The 23574-nt window shown below is 37.7% G+C and overlaps 6 protein-coding genes across 10 annotated transcripts in view; 2 read left to right on the top strand and 4 right to left on the bottom strand.

Annotated features, from left to right (window-relative positions):
* Positions 1-993: 993 nt before the first annotated feature.
* On the bottom strand, positions 994-2029 carry LOC100633665 (pre-rRNA-processing protein esf2-like). The gene is made up of 4 exons (XM_003383354.3): positions 1822-2029; positions 1516-1737; positions 1298-1455; positions 994-1252 (listed from the first exon to the last, which is right to left on the bottom strand). The coding sequence occupies exons 1-4, from the start codon at positions 1958-1960 to the stop codon at positions 1145-1147; spliced, it is 627 nt and encodes a 208-aa protein (XP_003383402.1). The 5' UTR covers positions 1961-2029; the 3' UTR covers positions 994-1144.
* LOC109589414 (uncharacterized) lies at positions 2007-5906 on the top strand. Its single transcript, XM_020005510.1, has 3 exons — positions 2007-2447; positions 2834-4469; positions 5059-5906. Exons 1-3 carry the CDS (start codon positions 2074-2076, stop codon positions 5773-5775), a joined length of 2727 nt encoding a protein of 908 aa, XP_019861069.1. The 5' UTR covers positions 2007-2073; the 3' UTR covers positions 5776-5906.
* Positions 5862-8147, bottom strand: LOC100641202 (golgin subfamily A member 6-like protein 6). Its single transcript, XM_011411301.2, has 3 exons — positions 6785-8147; positions 6461-6649; positions 5862-6188 (listed from the first exon to the last, which is right to left on the bottom strand). Exons 1-3 carry the CDS (start codon positions 8030-8032, stop codon positions 6042-6044), a joined length of 1584 nt encoding a protein of 527 aa, XP_011409603.1. The 5' UTR covers positions 8033-8147; the 3' UTR covers positions 5862-6041.
* A 124-nt stretch (positions 8148-8271) lies between these two features.
* Positions 8272-11870, bottom strand: LOC109588632 (uncharacterized). Its single transcript, XM_020004779.1, has 13 exons — positions 11828-11870; positions 11710-11770; positions 11552-11655; positions 11446-11505; positions 10752-11159; positions 9280-9390; positions 9073-9182; positions 8943-9018; positions 8843-8892; positions 8675-8776; positions 8500-8626; positions 8382-8449; positions 8272-8332 (listed from the first exon to the last, which is right to left on the bottom strand). The coding sequence occupies exons 1-13, from the start codon at positions 11843-11845 to the stop codon at positions 8272-8274; spliced, it is 1356 nt and encodes a 451-aa protein (XP_019860338.1). The 5' UTR covers positions 11846-11870.
* Positions 11871-11892: 22 nt separating this feature from the next.
* On the bottom strand, positions 11893-18355 carry LOC100641074 (trichohyalin-like). Of its 3 annotated transcripts, XM_020005482.1 has the most exons (18): positions 18196-18355; positions 17972-18145; positions 17824-17916; positions 17637-17753; positions 17365-17544; positions 16933-17097; positions 16712-16792; positions 16607-16654; positions 16155-16256; positions 15501-15738; positions 13912-15248; positions 13630-13781; positions 13105-13456; positions 12890-13046; positions 12743-12797; positions 12191-12351; positions 12087-12138; positions 11893-12035 (listed from the first exon to the last, which is right to left on the bottom strand). In XM_020005482.1, the coding sequence occupies exons 1-18, from the start codon at positions 18265-18267 to the stop codon at positions 11927-11929; spliced, it is 3645 nt and encodes a 1214-aa protein (XP_019861041.1). In that variant the 5' UTR covers positions 18268-18355; the 3' UTR covers positions 11893-11926. The 3 variants fall into 3 exon arrangements, with proteins under 3 accessions (XP_019861041.1, XP_019861028.1, XP_019861035.1); XM_020005469.1 differs by having other exon boundaries at positions 13912-15738; XM_020005476.1 differs by lacking the exon at positions 16155-16256 and having other exon boundaries at positions 13912-15738.
* Positions 18356-18869: 514 nt separating this feature from the next.
* LOC100640950 (anoctamin-7-like) overlaps positions 18870-23574 on the top strand; it is an 8814-nt gene continuing 4109 nt past the window's right edge. For 2 of the 3 annotated variants that reach the window (XR_002188677.1, XM_020005489.1), the window contains exons 1-7: positions 19766-20067; positions 20230-20284; positions 20723-20880; positions 20928-21023; positions 21106-21263; positions 21317-21374; positions 21421-21528. Coding sequence is in view for 2 of the 3 variants with exons in the window: in XM_020005489.1 (XP_019861048.1) it covers positions 19882-20067; positions 20230-20284; positions 20723-20880; positions 20928-21023; positions 21106-21263; positions 21317-21374; positions 21421-21528 (819 nt within the window). In the remaining variant the exon portion in view is untranslated. Of the gene's footprint in view, positions 19117-19765; positions 20068-20229; positions 20285-20722; positions 20881-20927; positions 21024-21105; positions 21264-21316; positions 21375-21420; positions 21529-23574 lie in introns of those variants that run through there. The other variant, XM_020005496.1, reaches the window with a different exon arrangement.

Raw genomic sequence — 23574 nt, 5'->3', positions numbered from 1 at the left:
CAACCCGTCTCAGAGCCGTGGGGTCACCCAAGCACTCACATATTCCAATTATTGTGTTGATTTCTTGAAGCGTACGTGCATGAAAGGATCAAACTGTCGCCTGATTCATGTAGACGTCGTAGAGGACATGGACGACAGGGAGGCGATCGTTAAAAACTTGTTCTGTCATGACTTCCAAAACAAGAGGTGCCCTAGACAGTACTGCAAGTACATTCATGCAAACTTTGACGAGCAAAAAGTGTTTGTGGAGCAGGGATACTTCTGCGACTCCCTTTGCTCTAGGAACATGTCCAAGATGTTTTTCTGTGATATCTGTATTGATTTCCTACGTAGTCAATGCACCCGTGGGTCAAATTGTCAGTATCGTCACGTTACGTGCGTTGAAGAAAAAGATGAGAGGGTTTGCCTGAGCCGTTCTTTGTTCTGCCATGACCATCAAGAAACCGGTTGTCACAGACCCAGTTGTAAACTGCTACACACCTTAAAAGAGGACGAAGACTATTTCGTTCAGACTGGTCTCCTTCCGACGCATCTCCGTGGCGATAAAGTGGGTGGGGCTCCAGTTGACTCCGCCCTCAAAGCGATTGCAGATAATGTTTGTCGTGATTACGTAAAGGGTATCTGTGGTCGTGGGTCCACTTGTAAATTCTACCATCCGAGTGAAGAGGAGATCAAGCAGATTGTTAGTTATCAGGGTAATAAGGGGATTCCTGGCCAGACACCTTTTATTAGTAATCCCGGCTACTCTAGCTCTGGTCCCGGTAGTTTTGGTGGAGTCAGCAACGAAGAATACGATAAGTTGAAAAAAGAGAATTTGGATTTGAAGGAGCGCATTCAACAGCTAGAGAGGCTCCTGGCTGATGCTTGTCACTGTATCACTCTTGCTGTAGGTGATTCTAATCCAGCTGTACAGACGCTGCTACAGTCTCTTGCTGGGATGGCTCCAGAGAGCTCATTGGCTTCCCGTATGACAGCTGAACAGCCTAATCAGGATTGAAATGGAAGGAGATGGACACAAGGACATGCGTAACCAAATGATAATAAAAGTTTGATTTTTTGTTATGCTCTCATCTCTCCCTCATTTAAATGCAAACTCAAAAAAGTTTTGTACTGTAATTAGTATTATTATTGTACAACACAATGATCATCTTAATATTTTTGATAAGATTTTGTCACTCAAGCAATTCGTAGTTCCTGTCTCTTCGGACTCATTCAATTTTCTTTGTTTCACTTTTCTAGTTATTTTACTCCCCTATAAAGAACAATAGCAGCAATGAATAAGTAAAGACTCCAGTACCTCTTCTTCCTCATCAAGTGTTCCTGCTTTTCTCTTCCTCTCTAGAATAGCTGTTTTAACTTTCTTTTTGTCCACTGCTTGCAAATAATGATCAATTTCTTTCCTAGCCTGAGAGACTTCAGTGTGCAATTTCTGCTTTCTCACTGCACTATCGTATGCTGATAAAACAACATTAGATACACACGTAATCATAGTTATAAAGGTAAATTTTATTTTACCTATTTTTTCTGTGATATGGGTCCAATTGAATTTCGAGAGATATTTCAAGTTCCATAGATCATCATGGTGGTAGTTTCGCTTCTTTCCACCAACATTGGTATTGTTAAGCATCAAGGCTACTCTCTTTGCTATTCTTTTGTCCTTAAACTCGACCCATCCTTCAGTATAGTTCTGTTTCCTGTTCCCACCAAATTTCACTCTCCTCTTTCTAACGGCAGGATCTATTATCATCATTTTTAAATAAAAAAAAAAGGACATAAAAAGTGAAATAATTGTTTTTAATATTAAATTAATTACTAGCAGACCTTCTGGTTGTAGATACACTCGACCTATCTCACCATACTGTGAGAATATGTGCTTCACTTTATTTGGTTTCATATAAGGAGGTATCCTACTGAGGTATATGATACCAGGACTCAAGGATACCGCTTCATTTGACGCCATTTTTAGCTCCTCCTAGTCGATGCGTGGGTGTTGATGGGTGGGGCTCGTCTGGCAGGAGTGGTTTTCATACCTCAGCAGCTTTGATAGTAAAAAGACATAAAAAGTAACTCAAGATGAGTGATGCATGTAGTTTCCCTCAAGAGAAATACCCTACAGCTGAGTCTGACGCTACGATCGAATCTGGCCTGTACGTGTCTGTAGAGTTAAAGGATACTAAAACCGACCTGTTCCTCTCTAAGCAAAGACTAATGAACGAGGCAGAACTGAGCGTTGTCAAAGAGAGTGCCGTTGTGACAAAGACTCTTCACCATTCTCACGTCTGGGCTCCATTAGCAGCTGCTGTCTGCAATAAAGCCTCCTTGCTGACCAACAACAAGAAACTGGTGTATGTTGGTTGGGATGGATTGGGGCATATGCAGAAGGAGTCTGACAGAGGAAAACTGGGACGCATACACGTACAACAAAGAGAAGAATTAAATGAATTAAAGTAAGCAGATATAGGTATATCATTGTCTTGTTTCTGTAATCAAGCCCAATAGAATGAAATGAGTGATGTAATAATTATTGTCCCCCCCCCCCATATAAGCTCAATGACTGTGCAGATTATGTGTAAATATTGTTCAGTTTTCGGAATTTTTTCACAATTCCAATATTTTCTTTACTATAAAGAGTATGAGCATGTTATTAGATTGTTGACTGTCATGTACCATTAAGTAATGGTAATTCCCTTAATTTCCTTTTATTAATACTACTGTAGATAGGAAACTGATTATTTCATTACACTTTTATAGTGTTTAACTTCACACAAACCTTCACCTCTCCTTTGCCCTCTCTTCCTCTCCCTCTCTCTCTCTCTCTCTCTCTCTTCTCCAGAGATATGCATGTTGTACAGAAGACATTAAAAGAAGACCAACAAGAATTGGTGCATCATGCCAAGCAGTTGTTTTCCCTGCGAGACCCTGCCCCTCCTCCTCTCTCTCCAGCCTCAAGCACAGCAGCCTCTAGCAGCAACGTCCTAATAACCTCTTCAGCCTCCTCTTGCTATCAGTCACAGAAATCGGTCAAGACTAAACTATTTGTGAGCACTGTTTTCAAAGTGGCCGCGAGGAGAAGAAAGAATGTTCTAGATCGACTCACAACTGAACAGATTAAGAACATATCAGCCAGCAGCAAGACAAGGAGATTCTCGCACGATTCAAGCAATGATAGAGATACACCAGAGAAATCGTCTTCATGGGAAGCAGGTCATCTTGGCAATTCTGAAGAAACCGAACATGATATGACTTTATCTCTGCCCTCAGAATTACTAGGGATAGCTACTACCTCTAGTAAACCAGAGGTTGAAACCATCACTGAGGAAGCATGTGGAAGCAGCTTCAAAACTAGCTTTATCAGTGTACACAATGACTCTACTGTATCAGCAACTAGTGAAGCAATAACTAGTGATGCCGTTGCTGATGCATTGGAACCAGCTCCTTTACTTTTTGCTTCTCCTCCTCCTCCAATCACTGATTCCTATAGACTTAAATCTCATTCCTCGCCTCCACTTTTACTTAGTACCACTACCAGTAGGAGCAGCCGAGTGATGGCTAAAAGAATTGTGCAAGCTGATGGAGTTCAGAGAGAAAGAATGACAGAAACCAAAGAAGAATCGGGAGAGAGGACATCAAAGAGAAGGCCTTTGAGAGAAACTGAAGGAAATGATGAAAAGGAACAGGAAAAAGAGGAGGAGGAGGAGGAAGAAGTGAAGAGTAAGGAAACAACCAACGTCCATGATAACAACAAAAGAGAAGAACTAGACCTCTCTCAGTCCCAAAGCTCACTGATACACTCAATGATGGCCATTGAAGACGACTTATCTCCTTCCTCTAGTGAGCCTGACCTTCATACTAAAAAATTTGTGCGAGTTAGCTCAGAAACGACTGCCTTCCACTCTAATACAAATTTCTTTCGTCAGTCGATTGCTTCTCCCGATTTCTCTGATTCTCCCATTCACACTTATTTCTCTCATCCATTATCAGCCAGTGATCACTCTATGGGCCACACTCATAGCCACACCCAAATTCATGATCCCAATCTCGAATCGGTTCCTGAAACATCGGAAAATGACGAAAAACCGAGCGGGGCTACCGCCAAGACCTCACCTTCCCTTCCACTGGATGATCCTCAGTTCTATGAGTACTGTCAGCAATTGGACCACGCCCCCACTCCAGAGGACTACGCTGCCTACAAGATACTAATGGTCGGGCGGTTGATTGATGAAAAATACCACGACAAGTTGAACGAGGCGATAAGCTTAATAATGGTCCAAGCAATGAAAAATAAACTAATGTACAGTGAGTTTAAAAGAGTTTCGAGATGGCTCTCATTACAAGCAAAATACGTACAGGATCAGTCACTGCTAGTGACATGGCTGGGGTATAGGCTGTACGAGAAGTTACCAAATTTGGAGAAAGTAATTAACGAATATACGACCCAGGCAATAGAGGATGTTACACAGTTTGGAATAGTAAGTACGGTATAGCTTGAAATTTTCGTGGGTCGATATTTTCGTGGTTTGCTCCTAGTGGGGCAATTCGTGGTTTAATTTTTGTGGCTGAAAGTTTACATAGCCTGTAAGGGGATGCAATGATTTCCTGAGTTTCAATTTCATGGGAAGCCCCACAACCACGAAAACCACGAAATTTACATTCCACAAAAATTTCAAGCTATACGGTATTAATAGCATTGACATTATAAATAGGGCATTGAATGAAACATATTTCGCAGGTATAAAGTTTCACGATTTGGCTGCATTTTGTATTCGTGGATAAAAATTTTGCAATTTCAATATAATTACCACGCCTACTATACAATCAGCACGCTATTTTGCGGATTTTAATTTTATGAATTTATCCAAATGCGAAAATCACAAAATTTAATCCTTGTGGAATATATGGCATATATTGTATTTTGTATTATCAATCATTATTAATTGTATTGCATGTACATGTATATTATTATTTATATTACCAATCATTATATTATTGCATGAATGTATTGCGTGTATTATTATTATTATCCATTATCACCTTCTATTATTATCATTATCTATTTAGGATTGGATTGGAGATACTCCATTCGACAATCCTGAAATACGAATGGACTATGACTATGATGGCGACATTGAGGCTGAGCAGTTCAAAATACACGACAGAAAGAATGACTTTCCGCTCCGTAGAGCAGTCAGTGCAGAAGTACTAATAGACGAAGAACAACCAGGAGAAGAAGGACAAGAAAGCAAAAGGTGGGAACTGTGGTTTCCGGGGCAACGAAGTGAGACCCCGCCCATTTCTCGCCGAGAACACATGTCCCCGAATGTTGTTGAAGTAGCATCACCTAACGAGGCAAAGAAAATGCTCCAGGATAACAGGAATAACCCGTCACTGTCTCGGCCAATGGTGTTATCAATTAGCTCACAATCTTCAGTCTCAGACTCTGTATCAAGCAGCGTAAGGACTATTGGTAGTGCTACTGGTAATGGTAGGAGGAACTCATTACTGGCTAACATTAGGGAGAGCGACTGCGAGGAGAGAGGAGAGGGAGGAGGGGCCGTATTTTATTACTCGTCTCCTTCGCCTCCTCTTCAGTCTAAATCAGGAGGTAGTGAGGCAGGGCATGATAGCACGAATGGAGAGAGGAATGATGAAGACTCAGAGGGTGGGAAAGAAGAGGAAGGAGAGGGAGAAGGGAGAAGTCGTAAAATATCGGGACAGGTTATGGCGTCGGGTTTGGCACTCGTTGCAGCTGCTGCAGCACTAGCTCTTAGGAAATAGCCCTCCATGCACATGTGAATAAATTACTATACTTTTGAATAGTTGACTCATGATGATGATAGCAGTTTTATTTTATTTATAATGTGTAGTGTATTTTAAAAGTTTTTTCTTGACAATATCAAAACACAAAATATGACATGGAACTAAAAATGAAAGTTACCTCTACAAAAATAATGTTTAGTGCTACCCCATCCCTCTCACATGTATCATACATTAATCTACAGTTACTATTACGTGTAAAAGTCTTTGTCTTCTCTTCTGAGTATCTACAGTGCTTCTTTGAGTTGTCCTTCACCGTTTTTAATCGAACCTCTTTTTCTGGATCCCAATAAAAGGTTTGGCGGGTCGGGGACTGTCAATGGCTTTGAACTGGGCACAACAGTAATGGGATTATACTGCTGTATTGGAGTAGGCTATATACAAAGACAAGACAATATTAATGACAATAGCCTAAGTGGGCGTGGACACAGATACCAGTTTATTGTTTATTGCAGTACAACAAGTTTGTGTACAGTAGAGGTGAATAACAATAATTAACAAAATACAATTTTACTCTATTCACATGTTGAATCACTACACTAGAGCAATCCAATACATATTACACTATTGATGGAGTTATGTACTCCTCATATTAAAGAGGGAGAGATGCAGGTGTGCATGTAGAGTGGTGGCATGTGGTTATTACTTTGTGTATGAGTGACTTCCTGTGTGCTTTGTTGGCTATTTCTTCCTCTCTCTCTCTTCTCTCCTTCTCCAATCTCTCCCTCTCCTCCATTGCCTCGCGTTGAAGTCTTATCTTTTTGTCGTACTCTCCTCGTTTCTCTATCCTCCGATCCAGACTAAAACTAAACGGCTTAGGAACTGTTGCTTTAAACTAAAGGAAGAGAGAGAGATAAAGTGAGAGGGAAGGAGAGTACCCTAATTTGTAGTAATTACACATGTAAACTTGGCATAAACACTGATACACATTCATTAGCAGGTGCACACACACTATCTCTTAGACTCTTACTGATGATTTCCCGCTGCTTTTACGAGCACTAGAAACGTTAGGGGAACCTCTTGAGGAACTAGGAGAGGAAGTGGGTGTGGTTTTGCTGGGTTGAACTTCAGTCGGTGCCTTGACGACTTTCTTATTTTCTTTATTTGATGAAATGGGTGTGGTTTTCTTTGAGGGTTTACGTGACGCTTTTGTCTTGGGCGTGGTTTTAATCTTTTGAGTGGGCGGAGACTTAGTAGCGGCTTCACTTGAGACGTTAGCTGGAACATCAATGTCTATTGTAAAAGTAGTTTGAATAGATTGAGTTTCTTTTACTTGGGGAGACCCTGTGTCCTCTTCTTGTGTCAGCTCCTGTTTTTTAGACTCCTCCTCCTGTTTTTTAGACTCCTCCTCCTCCTGTTTTTGCTCGTCTTGATGAGGATGAGGCCCTTCACTTTCAGAAATTTGTTGATCTTCTTCTGGAGAAGGTAGCTTGACCACCTCTTCTTCTTGCTCAGCCTCTTCTTGTGTAGATTGCACCATTTCCTTGTCTACTTGTGGAGATGATCCCTCCTCCTCTTCCTCCACTTTCCCCTCATCCTCCACTTTCCCCTCCTCCTCCTCTTCTTGCGGAGGTGGCACCTCTTCCTCTACTTTCCCCTCTTCCTCTTGTTGTGGTGGCAGGTCCTCATTTTCCTCCTCCTCCTCTTCTTGCGGGGGTGGTACCTCCTCCTCCTCCTCCTCTTGTTGTGGTGACAGGTCTTCATCTTCTTGCGGAGACGGTACCTTCTCCTCCTCCTCTTCTTCCTGCTGTCCCTCCTCCTCTTCTTGTGGTGGCGATCCCTCCTCCTCTTCTTGTGGTGGGGACGCCTCCTCCTCTTCTTCTTGCGGAGACGGTACCTTCTCCTCCTCCTCTTCCTGCTGTCCCTCCTCCTCTTCTTGTGGTGGTGACCCCTCCTCCTCTTCTTGCTCCTCCTCCTCTTCTTTCGGAGATGGTTCCTCTCTCTCCTCCTCTTCTGGAGACTGTCCTTCTTCAATGAAATGTTCTTGTGTAACTGGCTCCTCTTCATCTTCCTCAGTCGGCTGTAATGACATCAATTCTTCTTCTTCCTCTTCTGACATTTTCTCATCTTCTCTCTCTCCTCCATCTTCATCTTCCTCCTCTATTTCTACATTTTCCACTGGTTTCTCTACAATGACTTCGTTTTTATCTTCTTCTCTAGTAACAGTCTCCTCGTCTCTACCGTCGTACCCGCTGTCAATATCTCTATCAAAGGACATCTTTCTCCACAAACCACCTCTCCTTTCTTCCTCTGTTGACTGGTTAAATTGTTAATAATGATTGTAGGCGTGATCGAGTGGGTGGCAGCACACGTGAAGTCACGTGGGTGGAGAAATAAAGAGTGGGGGATTTGTAAAATTTTCAATCCTTATTTTAAAAAATAAATAAAGATGATGATAATAATATATGTGTATATTTGCTCTTATATAATAAACTGAATCATCTGATAATTTATTTTTTAGTTAACATTGATCTGAACAGCCAATCCAAGATGATCAGAGAGTGGAGGAGACCCTGGTCTATGAATAAAGAATGAGGTAACTAAAAAAAGTAGAAAAGGTGACTCACTTTGATCCAATTAAATATGTATCATTAATATATAGATGAGACTTTAACTGTACATATATGTAATCAATCTGAGAAGAAGAGGGTCACGGGATTAAAAATCAATTTTTAAAATACTCACTCTCTTTGTCAGCTCTTCATTTAAGGTACAGAATGTATTACCTTCATTATTATTATTATTATTATTATTATTATTATTCAACCATACATCAACAAATCCTAATTTGCTTAGTTTCTCATCCAAGTACCTGTACAATACAATAATTATACCAAAAAAACATTATTCAACAACTTACTTGATAACTGTAGAGCTGTCTTCATTATTAAAATCTCCCATTATTATTATATCCCCTTTAAGATCAGAGTCTTGTACATATTTAATAATAGTTTTTACTGAACTAGAATAATAATAATAATAATAATAATAATAATAATATTACTAGAATCCTCTCTCTCTTTCTCACTTCATCTGTGCATCTTCACTAAGAGACAAATGAGTATTGAAAACTTCCAGCTAAAATTAAAAATTAGGGACTTAAAAAGGAGCATTATTATTAGAATCACCTTCTTGTCATTAGGCAATGCAATGGTGCAATGTAGACAAACCCTTTGATGGAAATCACTAGGATCAGTTCTGTTCCTAGTGGAATTAATGTAATTATGTGAGAGAGTCCTGTGACTGGTTTGTGGCTACCATGGCAATAGGATAGTATTGGTTGATACTATAGGATAGCGTGAAAAGATGGCCACACCCTCTTCTTCCCTTGGGTTAAGACCCATTAACATTGCAGGCTGATATACAAACTAACATTGGAATGGAATGACAAGGAATGGAATGAATGGGAATGGAATGAATAGGAAAGGAATGGAATAGAATATTTAAAAAGCAATATAACTATACTTGATGTTTAGGCAGTGATTTGTGTAGTTGGTGTATTTGTGATATTGTCTTTGATTTTTTCATTATATTTCTGACCTCCTGGAACCCAATAATGTCAATTGATGATATAACCTGAAGGATCACAATAACAATCATAGTTCAAGCAGAAATACCGTATAAGATGAAATGTTGACGGGGATTTTATATTGGCAGATTGACGGATTTATATAAAAACGCCAAAATAAAATCCGCAAGCAATAATTCCATTCATGCGTGTGACCACACCCACATTAATTTTAGTTAAAAGAAGCTAGCTAACATGGCTTTACTATGTTTCTTTAAGCCAGTCTCTAAATCAGGTGATAAAGAATACAATCTTCCAGAAAAGGTACAGTCTTTCTCTGATAATAATGTTCTCCACGAACCACAACCGCTTAAGTAAAACCCCGCCTAAGGGTGGGGATATAATTAAATTGTTAGAAACCGCCAATATTAAATCCGCCAATAAGCTAGCCATCACAAAACCGCCAAAGAAAACTCCCGCCAACAAATCGTCTTATACGGTAGGTTTTTCATAAACTTCACAAGCAGACAAATACCATCATTCATAGTGCAGGATCAGAAAATGCAATAAAAAATTTAAGCATTTTTGGAGTCATTTTTTGAAAAAAAAGAATTGGACTAATAATACTACAGGGTATTTTTCAGGAAATGGCTCATTTTTAAAATGGCCGTAACTTGAAAAATTAAAGTCGGAATCAGCTCAAACTTTCTACATAGCATAAGGGCATCAATATGTATCAGAAAATGTAATAAAAATTTGGGGTGATTTTGGAGCCATTTTTTGAAAAAAAGCAGCCTTGGGTATTTTTTAGAATTTTAGCATTTTCTTAAAATGGCCATAACTTGAAAAATTGAAGTTGTAATCAGCTCAAACTTTCTACACAGCATAAGGACATCAATATGTATCAGAAAATGTAATAAAAATTTGGGGTGATTTTGGAGCCATTTTTTGAAAAAAACCATGGGCTATAGCCTTGGGTATTTTTCAGAATTTGGCATTTTCTTAAAATGGCCGTAACTTTAAAAATTGAAGTCGGAATCAGCTCAAACTTTCTACACAGCATAAGGACATCAATATGAATCAGAAAATGTAATAAAAATTTGGGGTGATTTCGGAGCCATTTTTTGAAAAAAACCATGGGCTATAGCCTTGGGTATTTTTCAGAATTTTGGCATTTTCTTAAAATGGCCGTAACTTGAAAAATTGAAGTCGGAATCAGCTCAAACTTTCTACATAGCATAAGGGCATCAATATGTATCAGAAAATGTAATAAAAATTTGGAGTGATTTTGGAGCCATTTCTTGGAAAAAACCATGGGCTATAGTACAGGGCATTTTTCAGGAAATGGCCAATTTTAATAATAAAAAAATTGAAAATGCTTTTGGAGCACTGTCAAATCAAATCAATGCGACAATTATTAAATCTTTACTTTACAAAGTCTGTGCAATCTCTTTTTAGAATCCTCTTCACTCGTACTGTTTACATTCCATATGTTAAACGTTGCTATAGTAACAGGCAGCCAATCAGATTGATTTACGATAGTACAACACATCTCACACTCTGAAACTTTAGAATAATTCCTTTTAAAATTCCATCTTTCATATACGGACATTGATTCGTGATTGTCTTGGGTGTGGCTATGAAGATAATAGTTTTTATGACTATCAACGTCTATTGTCACGATTCCAGATAATAGACTAGAGGCGGGGCTTGTTGCCATGGTAGCATATCGAAGGGTGAGCAGTCGTCCTATTTCAATGGGTGGGTCATAACACAGTGTCTTATCTTGATAGAGTATTCGTTTAATCGTATGACCATCAGTTGAATAATAATTCACCTAGTACATGCAGTTTATGTACATATACCGTATAGCAAAAAATTTTGGAGGGAATTAAATTTGACGAATTGCTAAATTTTTGTGATCGGCAAATTTTAATTTGGCAAATTAGTGGCCACGTGCCATTGAGTATGTGTATAATGGCTCAAAATGGTGAATTTTATTTTGGCGAATGGCTATTAAAAAGCCAAATTTAATCCCCTCCAAATTTTCCGCTACACGGTAGTGCTTGTGGTACATGTACATGTACATCAATTAGATTAAAGTAATTCATATATTAGCTAACCATTTCATTTATTATTGTAATATTAATCGCTTGATCCGTCCTTAAAGCCTTTTGAATTATCTATTGTTTACGTCAAACAATTGAAATTAATAATAAATTGTTCTACTTTTAATAATTTCGTATTGTTAGCTGGCGGAATCAGTGAGACACGCCCCAAAACGTTTCCATAGCAATTGTAATGTTCGATGCCCAGTGTTCGGCCTATCTTTACTATAAATATATAAATTATTTTTTCTATTTTAATATTTATATTTTTAGTCTCACCTTTCCCACAAATAGAGACTGATACTATGAACAATATAATAATAATTAATAAAGCTTTATCCTATGATTAATAATGATAAAATCACTGTGTACATGTAATTGATACATGTAGATGTACCTTACCATAAGACGCCATTTTGATAGGAGTGGAATTGAATTATTAACGTCATGAATAATAATTAATTTTTATTATTAGAAGAAGAAATAAATGTTATTATTATGCAAAAAACATGAGATAAAACAGAATCAAATGCAATAAAATTAGATATCCTAAAAATAGCAGCTTTGTCTGTGGAGTAGCCCTGACCAGCCTAAGTAATACGATGCTACAGAGGAAGAAATTTTAAATAAAAATCATTTAATTTTTATCATCGTACTTTGGATTTTTGATAAACCGCCTCAGCCATTCTGAAGCATTACCATTACTACCTAAAAATACATTAATATTATTATTATTATTATTATATTATTGTACAAATACTTTCGTTAGTAGTGGGTGGGGTTTGTTCCTCCATGTTGATTACATAATCCATTGATTTTGATCGAAGCTGTTGCAATTCTTGTAAAGTCTTGTCTTTATTGTTCCTCTCTGACTCCAGCTCAACTTGCAATCGGGATTGCTCCGTTAACAAAGTAGACAACCTATAATAAATAAATAAATCATAAAACACATGTTGCATTGTATTGTTGTTTTAGATTATACCCATGTACATGTACATGTAGATGTAGATGTAGATGTACATGTACATGTAGATGTACATGTACATGTACATGTAGATGTAGATGTAGATGTAGATGTACATGTACATGTACATGTAGATGTACATGTACATGTACATGTACATAATTTGTGTACAACTCATGTACATGTACATGTATATGTAATTTCATGTACAGAGAATTCCACCTTCTATTCAAGCTTTCTTTAAAAATGATATTTTATAATTCATTCAACAGCTGCAATGTTCCTTACTATAGATTACTATTGGCATTGGCATCACTTGGCACAATGCTTCATTTCAGTATCACTCACCTTCCTTCTAGATCTACTATCCTTCTGGCTTCAATTTGATATTTGCTTCTCTCAACTATTTAAAAATAAGAAAAAACAATATTCAACGAAACACCAATAATAATAATAATAACAACAACAACAACAACAATAATAATAATAGTAAACCTTCAGAATTCGCAAGTGAAGCCTTCAATTCCTCTTTTTCATTCAATAGTGACTCAACGTTTGCCTCAAGTTCTTCTTTGCTAGTTTTCAACGCTCCCTTTTCACTCTCATTCGCTGATAGCTGAGACTGACACTCTGAGAGCCTAGCCAAAAGAGACTAAGAGAGAAAGAGAAGATATTATTTCTCTAATTTCACTTTTATTTTTTATGCTTACTTCTCTCTCTTTGCTCCAACCTTTTTGCAATAGAGACTGAGTCTTTAAGGACTCGATTCTAATCTCAGTTTCCTCCTTTTCTCTCTCCAGTCCGGCGTACGAGCGCTGCAACTGTCTCACTGCCTCCTCCGAACTCTCTTTATCTCTCACCAATGCTACAATCTGATTGGTTAGTTCCATGACCCTCGTTTCAAGCGACTGAGTGTTCTGAAGTGTTGAATTGAGTTCAAGTGAGAGGGATTCTTTCTCTTTGGTGAGTGACTCTATTGATGTTTGATGTGTGCTTAGTGATAGGGTCAGCTCTGATATCCTCTGATAATGGCTGCTTCTCTCATCTTCTAGGTTAGTACACCTTAGAATAGAGAGAGAGAGAGAGGGAGGGAGGGAGGGAGAGAAGTCAAACAACGTTATTATAAAATGAGGCAAAGGTATTTTAACGATTGTAGTAAGTTAAGTGTGAATTTGAACTCATTGGTTAATTACAACTAGGCATTGGGGAGTGCTGTTGTCATAACAAAGTCTTACTTTGTCGAAATTGTCTCCATTTCTTTTTTAATTTGTCTGTTTTCATCAGCAAGCCTAAGACTCCTCTCTCCCTCTTCTTTTATCTGCTCCCTCAGTGAGTCAACAGTGTGCTCTAGCCTTAGTTTCTCAGTCTTCACTCCTTCCAATTCACCCTAAACAACAACACAAAATTAAAATAAAACAATAATGATTATAACACATATGCTCTTGTACATGTACAGTACAGCCTATTTTAAAGTAACATGTACATATGCATAGGATAAATATTTTGATGTGTTTTACCTTTAGTTTGAGATTATCTTGTTTAAGCAGTTCTACTGCTGATGAGAACTGATTGTTAATTCTTCCCGTTTCGTTTTTATATCTCTCTAGCTCTGTGCCCAGTGACTCGTTCCTCTCCTTCACTGCCTCCAGCTCTCTCCCTCTCTCCTCCAACTCTCTCTTTGCTTCTCTCTCGTTCTTTGTACTCTTCTCGAGTCTCTTTTGAAGTTTATCTTTTTCTGTTTTTATCGTTTTCAACTCTCCCTCAAGTTGGAGTACGTTCTCGCGACATCTCGCCGAGTCAGCTGAAAACGTCAAGCTTGATTCGGCCAGTCGGTTCACTTCTCCTTTTAGTTCCTCCTTCTCTGTCCTCTCCATTTCCCTCTGGCCCTCAAGTTGCTGTACATCATGTTTCGTTTGGTTCAGTTCCACTAGCAAAGCTTCCTTTTCTTCTTCAACCTTCTTCATGCTCTTAGCAGCTTCCAGCTCTTTCTCCTCTACCAAGCGTCGCAGTGACGCTATTTCGGTGGATTTGAGATTTTGGAGTTGCTTTATCTCTTCCTCTTTGTCGTTTAGTAACGCTATGTGAGCTCTCGATTCTTCCTCTAGTTTTACTTCATAATCAGCTTTTGCTCTCTCCCAAGCTTCTTTTGCTGATACCAATTCCTCTTGCAAATTTTGAACTTTTAATCTCAAAGTTTCACTTTCCTCAAGTAACTTTCTATATTCCCCCTCTTTCTCTAGTAAAACCTCCTTGCTCTCTTCTGCTAATCGAAGCTCTTGTTTCAATTTTGTTAGACTGTCTTTGCTTTTCTCTCTGTCTTCTTTAAGCTGGTCTATCTCTCTCTCCTTCTCTTCCAGCATTTCCTTCATATTAGTCACTTCACTGTTCAAGGTTCCTAATAATTCTTCCTTTTCTTTGAGTAGTTGATCGTACTTTTCTTGAATTTGTCTCGTTTTGTCTGATATCAAGGTCGAAAGAGTTTCTTCTTTCTCCTTTGCCTCTTCCTCCCTCTTCGTCTGAGCTGATTCCGGTGTCACTGGTTTCAATTCTTTGATCTTGTTATCCCTGTCTGTTATATCCTCTTCCATTTCTGCTATCACTTCATGTAGAGCCTTCATCTTCTCTTCGTAGTCTTTCGTCTCTTTTAACGAGTTAATCTCTTTCTCTTTCTCTCCCAGTCCATCTTCCATTTCTGCTATCACTTCATGTAGAGCCTTCATCTTCTCTTCGTAGTCTTTCATTATCTTCAAACTGTTGGCTTGGTCCTCTCTTGCCTTCTCCAGCTGCTCTTTTAACGAGTTAATCTCTTTCTCTTTCTCTCCCAGTTCCTCTTCCATTTCTGCTATCACTTCATGTAGAGCCTTCATCTTCTCTTCGTAATCTTTCATTATCTCTTTTAACGAGTTAATCTCTTTCTCTTTCTCTCCCAGTCCATCTTCCATTTCTGCTATCACTTCATGTAGAGCCTTCATCTTCTCTTCGTAGTCTTTCACTATCTTTAAACTGTTGGCTTGGTCCTCTCTTGCCTTCCCTGGCTGCTCTTTTAACGAGTTAATTTCTTTCTCTTTCTCTCCCAGTTCCTCTTCCATTTCTGCTATCACTTCATGTAGCGACGCCACTTGTGCCCTTAATTTCTTACTCTCTTCAATCACTGAAGCCTCTTGCTCTATCATTTGAGTCTTCATCTTCTCTTCATAGTCCTTTGTTATCTTTGCTTGGTCTTCTCTTGCCTTCCCCAGCTGCTCTTTTAACGAGTTAATCTCTTTCTCTTTCTCTCCCAGTTCCTCTTCCATCTTTGCCTTGTTCTCTTTTAGAAGTTCTGGAGTGCTTCTCAGAGATGTAGGCTTTGGAGAGAGAGAGAGAGAGAGAGAGAAAGAGGAAAAATATGAGGATTTTACAAAGAATAAAACATCAATAATTTTAAAAATTCATAAAAAATCTATTTTTTATCGGAATAAGCTCAAACTTTCTACATAACATAAGCACATGTATATGCATCAGAATAAATTATAAAAATGAAGGATTCTCTCCTTTTCATTTTTGGCAAAATTTGGCCACTGACCCTGTACTATAGTACAGGGACTTTGACCCGATTTTGGAGCAAATTTAAAAATTCATAAAAATCCAATTTCGATCAAAATCAGTTCAAACTTTCTACACAACATAAATACATGTATATGCATCAGGAAAAATTATAAAAATGAAGGATTCTCTCTTAGTGATTTTTGATGCAATACCCTGTACTATGACTTCCCCTCACTTTGTTCCTCCCTTGTGTTGCATTATTATCATCAATTGACAATATTTCAGGAGGCGGGCTAGTCTCTTTTCCCTCACTGCTGCTACCACTAGCTCTAACCACCTACACACACACACACATATAATGTAACATGCATATACATGTACATATCTACACTGTATAAATGTACATGTAGTACGTACAACTGTCATTTAATACGTAATTTCTCTTTTATCTCTTATGACTTAATAGTTAATACTGCAAATATGTGTGCATACTTGTATAGTAATGTAATTACAGGTTATAAACCACAACCATATCATACTTGTTCAAGTAAAACCATATCACATTCCATTACAATGATGAATATTCCTTGGAAAATCACTTTTATTATCCACCCAGCAACGTAATGTATGAAATAGGAATACATACAATTGTACGCCTACACACATAATTAATAATTAATTACTCACTTTCCATTCTTCCTCAGAGTCAGCTTGAGACACTGTACTGCTAACAATCTACGTTGCCACAGAAACAGTGTAACCATGGCAATCGCAAGGGGGTGTGTCACAAACCTGAAATTCCGACGAGGCAAAACTAAAATCTCTTGTCATCCTCTTCTCGCTTTCCTCCAACTTATTCAACAACTCAGAAACCTACAACAAAAACAACAGTAACAACAAGTTCATTATTATTACTATTATTATTATTATTATTATTATTATTATTATTATTATTATTATTATTATTATTATCAAGAGTAGATAATCACCATTATTATTATTGCTGTCATTACTTGTTGTGCTAGTCGTCCTTTTTCTTCTTTCTCCTTATTGAGCATTGCCTGTATCTGCTCCCTCCTGGATTTGACAGTGCTTATTTCTTCTTTGCTTTTTGACAGCTCTTCTCTCAGTCTTCTTATCTCTTCATTCAGTTGCTCCTTCTCCAAATCATAACATTCCTAAACATATATTAAGTAATATTATGCATGTACTAAGAAGTTAAAGGAGGGAGAAAATTCAGCAAATTGCCAAATTTCAGGTATTTTTTGGCTGGTTTCAATTTGGCAAAAGTGTGGCAACGTGCCATTCATAATCACTCAGACTAGTGGCTGGCATAATGCTATTACTATTGTTATCAGTATAACACTTTGCCAAATTAAAACCTCCAAAATTAGCCACCATAATGGTATTACACATGTAAATGTACAGATACTAATCATCATTACTTTATTTTCCTTTATTGTCTGAGCATTCCTCTCCCTCTCCTTTTCCAATTTCTCTTTCCAGTCCTTTTCCTTCTCTTCCATTCTTTCCCTCACCAGTCTGCATTCTTCGGTCAGTTCTGAGACTCTCTCTTTCATCGTCTCGTCTACAGCAACTTCAGAACTCATGGAGACATTAAAACTCTACACATCAGAAGGTATCAGCAATAATATTAATACTAATAATATTACTACATTATTATTATTATTATTATTATTATTATTATTATTATTACTTGTTGCATTGATAGCTCTCCTTTCGCTTTTTCTAGCTCATCAGTTAGCGATGATATCTTTGTTTTCGCTTGAGTTTTAAGTTTATTAAACTTCGACTCTGCTTTAATACTTAACTCCTGCAAAAACAACAAATAAGGGTAAAATACAATATAAGCTAAGAGTACAACGTATATTTGTTGTGTATACTTTTAATTCTTTGTCCTTTTCAATTAGCTGTGTTTGTAATTTTGTCACATCACTCGGCAACTGACTTTGTTCCCGTAACTTTGACAACTCTTCCTACACAGAAACAAATACATGTACATGTACTATGATGGTGGGCGGGGTCACTGACCTCTTTCTCTCTCAGGAGGCGCGAATATTCTAAATTTAGTAACTGGTTCTGTTGCTCCGCCTCTTTTAGTGCTGCTGCTAGATCGACACCTTTTGGAGCCTCTGACGATTGGTCAGTGGTCACATTATCATCATCAGGGTGGGTGGTGTCTGTGCTTTTCTGCTCCTCCCCTTCCTAATTATTACATGTAGTTTATTTTGAGTAAAGTGTGCGTGTTGTTTTACTTCTCCCAATGCTTTATCTAGCTTTTCTTGGACTATTTGAAAGCCAGCAGAGACTGCATTCCACATGGACATCTTTTACAGCTCTTTTCGAGGCCCTTTGCTTTTTTCCATTAACTTTCCAATTTTACCTGTAGTTTTGTTTTGTTGCTTGCAATTAGAAAATTTGCGGTCAGATAAGCCTCTGCCTGTTCACAGTACATAATAAGCCAGTATTTTGTTACAAAAATAACTAAAATGAATACAATTTATAACAACAACAAACAAACAAACAAAATGAACATCAGTTGCTGTGTGTGTCTCTAAGAAAGAAGTAAAACTTATGGTTTAAATTTTTCTAGTTTCTACCTCTTATCCTAACTATTAAAATCAATACGGTTTAGCCTTCTGTTTTCAGTTGTTGCACTACAAGGTATTCTATTCACTGTCTTAAGAGGTAACAGAGATATTTTTCTGTTGTTTATTAGGTTCAAAGCATACTGATAGCTCAGTAATTCCATTGCAAAGTCAATCACACTATGCTCACAGTACTCTAATATATACAGCTTGCATATTGCATTAGCTCAGTACTATAACACATATTGTAATATGTGAAGTTATTTTTGAGTCTGCCAGCACTTAAGCCAAACCACCAAGCATTGCCGTCGTAGTTCAGTTGTAGTAAGAGTCATTCAGTAAGACTCGTTGACAATAGTAGCTCACTGGCAAGCGCCTCTAGTAGGAAATTGAGGAAGTTAGTCGAGGAGGCCAAGAGTAGCTATGGCTGAGCCAGTAGGAGAATCAGGGATTGGTGAAGAAGCTCCGGATTATGATAAATTGCAACCAAAAGCGAGGTCTGAATTCTCTGTATCTTACAGCAGTGGGGACGAGAGGACTCTTCTTCTGGAAGGCAAAGAAGACAAGAAGCACTACTATTCAGCTAATGTAAGCTAGCAAGAGTAATTCTGCTCTCATTTTTTATTGTGATATTTTAAAAATAAAGAAAGAGTTCTGATCTAATGATATTACACACCCTTTGCCCTAATGTACTCTTGATAGTGAGAATAGCTTTCAAAAAATCAAGTGCATTACTTTTGGCAAAATTGCATAATATTTTATGTAATCTTTCTTTTGGTAATAATTCGTTGTCACTGATATGCGGATAACAAGGTCAATTTCTAATCTCTCATTCTTGCTGGAGTAGATCTAATATGATTAACTATAATAACTATCATCATTTGAGTAATAAAAGCATTATATCTGCATAAAAGAAAGAGCTATAAACCTGTCTCTGTTAATTGAATCAGTGCTTATAATAGCCTTATTATAATAGTTTCATTGTTTAAAGTTATAAATTGAAAGTATTAGATTTATGTTGTATTCTTAATATCAATGCTAGTTTAAATAATTTACTTCTATATACACAATGCCAACTGAAAGTTAAACCACACTGTAGACAAGTAAATTGCTGTAATATGATCACTGTGCTAAAATAACTAAACAAATCTGAAATTATTCATTTTTCATGAATTACTGTGATTTATACTGGGTGCATGTTTTACGCATGCGCAGTCAAGTTATTAAAAGTTATAAAATAATCGACCCTGGCCGGCAGCAAATATAATTGCTTGACGGAAAGTTGAAGAACTAGTGAGCGGGACAGCTTGTTGCAAGCAAAAACAGTCACAGTCACTCCTGCAAAACTATATAATGGCTGAGCCGGTCTACCCTAGCCTAGAGGAGGGAGGAAATAAGCCCATTGGATTCGAAGGCATCATCGAATCTACTCCAGAGCCTGAGCGCGTTAGAGTAGATGACAAGAGACTAACCTCAGGCAGCAATGCGCCTGCAGCTGAAGAGATCCAGCTATTAACATCTGAAGAGCGAAAGCAAGAAGTAAGTTTGAATCGAAAGCTCTCAGTTCAGCTGCACTGTAGTATGCATACTATTATTAGCAACACTTGGTTTTGTCAGGTTTTATTTATAGTAACAAATTATGTAAATACCAAAGCATTTAGCACAACAAATTTGTAATTCACTTTATAATTGTTTCCCCAGAGAGACACCGAAGACCAAGATACAGTCTATTTTAAAGATGGAGTCAGGAAGATTGGTAATTAAGTCAAATAATAATGATATTATTACTCCAATAATAATTTAATTAAGAATTTATCTGTACAACACTTAGTTAGTGTACATAGCACAGTAATTATTGATTTTGCTCTCGTGTTAACATCGGGTTAACACACGCTATCGTTAGCACAGTGTTTTAAAATTACTACACTGATTAAATTGCCTCAGTTATTAAGCCATACAAGATTAATTGTTATTTATACCACAAAATATTTCGGGTGATTGTGTTAGTGTCAATTACAAGTGTGTGACAGTTTACCTTTTGTTGGTTCAAGTTACTATTGGCACATACCATTGACTACCCTCCTGTTACTATAAAAGCAGAGGCTTGCAATTAACACCAGTAATTAAAGGGGCAGGGAATACATGTATTGACCATGACTAACATTAGCTGATAACTCTCTCTTTCTCTTTCAAGATATTTGCTTGACCTACAAGGATCTCATTGATGCAAAGAAAGGCAAAGGGGATGAAGAAGCAAGGAAGAAGAGTAGTGCAAAGAGAGCCGATAAGAGGAAGGCTTATTTCGAGGCCCTTGAACGGAAAGGACTTCAATTTGAATACCAGGATCCTAAAGTATATGCTTGATTATTATATTTATTATGTTGATTATGATTTTATAGTATTATGATGGTGAAACCTGGTTTGTAAAAGTCCATGCAACTTTCCCAGCACTTGAGAAAGGAGCTGAAGATCTTCTCATCCGAATGCCAATACAAGTATGTAATGAATTATTATGATAACAATCAAGTTTTCCCTACTCTCTCTCTGTCTCTGTCTCTCTCTCTCTCTCTCTTTTAGGAAGTGGATCTTCCTCGTAGAGAGAAGTCCTGGTACAGGGACATCTTTAGTACACTTCACATTCGTGATCCTTTTGAGTTTTTTGATCCTAAAGTACCAAAGCCGTTCCAGCACGCCGACTTCTTTACTGCTCCTTATGTTGCAAAAAAGAGAGCAAAGTGAGTGAGAAAGAGAAAATACATGCACATGTAGATATAATTATTATTTTTAGTTTCCATGGGTCTGATGATGAAGCCAACTTCTTTAGTTCCGCTCAAAGATCCTTTATTGTAAATAAAATTTAATATTTTTATAATTATAATAATGTACATGTAGGTATGGAATATACTGGAGAACACTCAGTATGGTCCCAATGAAGATCAAGTTGGTGTATCTCGCCTTGTTCAAAACAGCACTTTCACGTCTGCTTTCTTCCTTCATGATGTAAGCGTTAATGTACTTATACCACTTACGTACATGACTACATGTACCTATGTACACATACATGTATGTGACATGTATTCAGTGTTACGTGCAAGTAATTAGTACATATTTTTTTATATTAATATGCATTTACATATACATGTACATGTATATAGCATTTACAATGTGTGTAGCTTTCATCTTATTGAAATTATTGTCATTGTTGTTGCTTTGCTTGGCAGCTTAGTAAATATCGTGACAGTGATATTCCCAGGCCTATACTTATACTAATTGTATTATTTGATTATTATTAGTAACGCGGTAGCGTTACTAAGTAGGATTCACCCCCAAACAAAATGGCTGCCACGACTTTTGCAGCCTTGCTATCAGTGGCGGAGCTGAACCCGGGCCCACACGGGCCTAGGCCTGGGCATCAAAGCTCTATAATGAGATTCATTAGATGCAATGTAAACAATTTCTTGCCCAAAGTTTAGATAAAGCCAACCACAAGCCTCACCAGAGTACTAACAAGTGCATACAGGTGCATACCGTAGGTCGGGATATATTCGCGGCTGCAATTATTCGCGGTCATAAAAATTTAATTAAAAACCATGGAAACTGTTAGAGCGTTGCTATGACAATTAAGACCACGTGTTTAGTGTTCAGCTATTCATCTGAATAATTGCAGCCGCGAATATATCCCGACCTACGGTATAAGCAATTAGCAAGCATTTTCAAGTAAAATACCCAAAGAAAATTAAAAAGCATCTATGGAAAAAGCTAAAAACAGGACACACCCACATCCGGGCCCGGGCATCAGTTTAGTTCCAGCTCCGCCACTGCTTGCTATACCGGGAAAACGAGCTCCTATGCTTACCAGACTTCTTAGAGGACCTCATCTTGACCAGAGGACTCCATTGGTACCACTAGCGTAGCTCTAGACCTTATCTAAGAGAAAATCCAAAAATCGGCGAACCGGCCGTTTTGTTCAGCCACCTTTTTTCATCTTCATCATCAAGTCAGAAGTCCTGTCAATCCAGTTGTCGGTGTGTATCTCAGTATTGGTTGGTGCTACAAGGATAATTCTTACACCAATCTACTCCAACAGTCTATGCGCAGGTCCATGTCCCATCAGATCATTCTTCAGGTGAGGATAAAGTGATACTGTGACCATGGGCGGTTGCAGAAATTTGGTTTGACCTGGGCATCAATAATTAGTGGGTGTGGAGTGGGTGTGGTTCCATACAATTTTGCAAGGAAAATGGACAATACTGATCTATAACTTCATTGAGATGATTTCTTAGCATAAAACAACAAAGAAGCCTGTTGAACTACCACAGTTTACACTGGATGCCCACACCAGAATCATGAATATAATTATTGGTCAAAAAGTCAACCTGGGCATTGCCCCCTAATGCCCAGGCCTGCAACCGCCTATGACTGTGACTGCTGGATCGAGCCATCTTAGCTGCATGCCGCCATTTTGTTAATTAAAGAAGCTTGCCATGTGCTCCAAAATTTGGGTGTGGTCGCGCATGCTCAGATCTGCAGCTCTCAGCTCTGGCAGAAGCAAGTTATTTTTTACCAAGCAATGCTTGGAATCAACTTACAGCAATACTTTAGTGGAGGTTTCCAGCTAAAAGAAGGTATTGATTTTACATTTTACTGTTTTATTAAGTGTGTTATTTTATTTTATTTAAAAAAACAAACAATTAATTAATGTTATGACTTATGATATGCAATGATAATTATGAACTTGACAACAGCCTGGAAGAACAGGAATAGCAGGGAAGATGGACACTCTTTGCTCACAGATTCTTGTGTCAAGACTAATTCCTTCAGCATGTCTATTCGATGCTGTCTCATAAATGTTATAACAATGATAATAATAATAAAGAAAATTATTGTTTGTGTAAAATCAACAAGTATCACAATTGCAACTAAAGAAATACTATAAATATTATTTAAAAAATCAACACAAACAAGAACATAAAAAATTTATAAAAAAAGATGAAGTGGGATTCCGAATGACCAATGAAAATACGAAATATTATAAAAAAATCAACA

The sequence above is a fragment of the Amphimedon queenslandica genome, unplaced genomic scaffold, assembly GCF_000090795.2.
Source record: "Amphimedon queenslandica unplaced genomic scaffold, v1.1 AMPQUscaffold_13511, whole genome shotgun sequence".
In the NCBI taxonomy this organism is placed as follows: domain Eukaryota; kingdom Metazoa; phylum Porifera; class Demospongiae; order Haplosclerida; family Niphatidae; genus Amphimedon; species Amphimedon queenslandica.
Note: the sequence above shows the minus strand (reverse complement) of the source record. Positions and strands in the feature narration are given on the sequence as shown.

Excerpts from the sequence above, each read along its gene's own strand:
- LOC100633665 (XM_003383354.3), bottom strand. The coding sequence starts at position 1,960 with ATGGCGTCAAATGAAGCGGTATCCTTGAGTCCTGGTATCATATACCTC. Across the intron at positions 1,738-1,821 it reads AGTGTATCTACAACCAGAAG|ATCCTGCCGTTAGAAAGAGG; the intron begins GTCTGCTAGTAA and ends TGATGATAATAG. Across the intron at positions 1,456-1,515 it reads CCATATCACAGAAAAAATAG|CATACGATAGTGCAGTGAGA; the intron begins GTAAAATAAAAT and ends TTGTTTTATCAG.
- LOC109589414 (XM_020005510.1), top strand. The coding sequence starts at position 2,074 with ATGAGTGATGCATGTAGTTTCCCTCAAGAGAAATACCCTACAGCTGAG. Across the intron at positions 2,448-2,833 it reads GAAGAATTAAATGAATTAAA|AGATATGCATGTTGTACAGA; the intron begins GTAAGCAGATAT and ends TCTCTTCTCCAG. Across the intron at positions 4,470-5,058 it reads ATGTTACACAGTTTGGAATA|GATTGGATTGGAGATACTCC; the intron begins GTAAGTACGGTA and ends TTATCTATTTAG.
- LOC100641202 (XM_011411301.2), bottom strand. The coding sequence starts at position 8,032 with ATGTCCTTTGATAGAGATATTGACAGCGGGTACGACGGTAGAGACGAG. Across the intron at positions 6,650-6,784 it reads AAAGCAGCGGGAAATCATCA|TTTAAAGCAACAGTTCCTAA; the intron begins GTAAGAGTCTAA and ends CTCTTCCTTTAG. Across the intron at positions 6,189-6,460 it reads GGAAGTCACTCATACACAAA|CCTACTCCAATACAGCAGTA; the intron begins GTAATAACCACA and ends CTTTGTATATAG.
- LOC109588632 (XM_020004779.1), bottom strand. Across the intron at positions 9,183-9,279 it reads AATCACTGCCTAAACATCAA|TTTGTATATCAGCCTGCAAT; the intron begins GTATAGTTATAT and ends TTCCAATGTTAG. Across the intron at positions 8,333-8,381 it reads ACATATTTAATTGGATCAAA|ACCAGGGTCTCCTCCACTCT; the intron begins GTGAGTCACCTT and ends CTTTATTCATAG.
- LOC100641074 (XM_020005469.1), bottom strand. The coding sequence starts at position 18,267 with ATGTCCATGTGGAATGCAGTCTCTGCTGGCTTTCAAATAGTCCAAGAA. Across the intron at positions 18,146-18,195 it reads TAGATAAAGCATTGGGAGAA|GAAGGGGAGGAGCAGAAAAG; the intron begins GTAAAACAACAC and ends TGTAATAATTAG. Across the intron at positions 12,798-12,889 it reads TTCACTTGCGAATTCTGAAG|TTGAGAGAAGCAAATATCAA; the intron begins GTTTACTATTAT and ends ATTTTTAAATAG.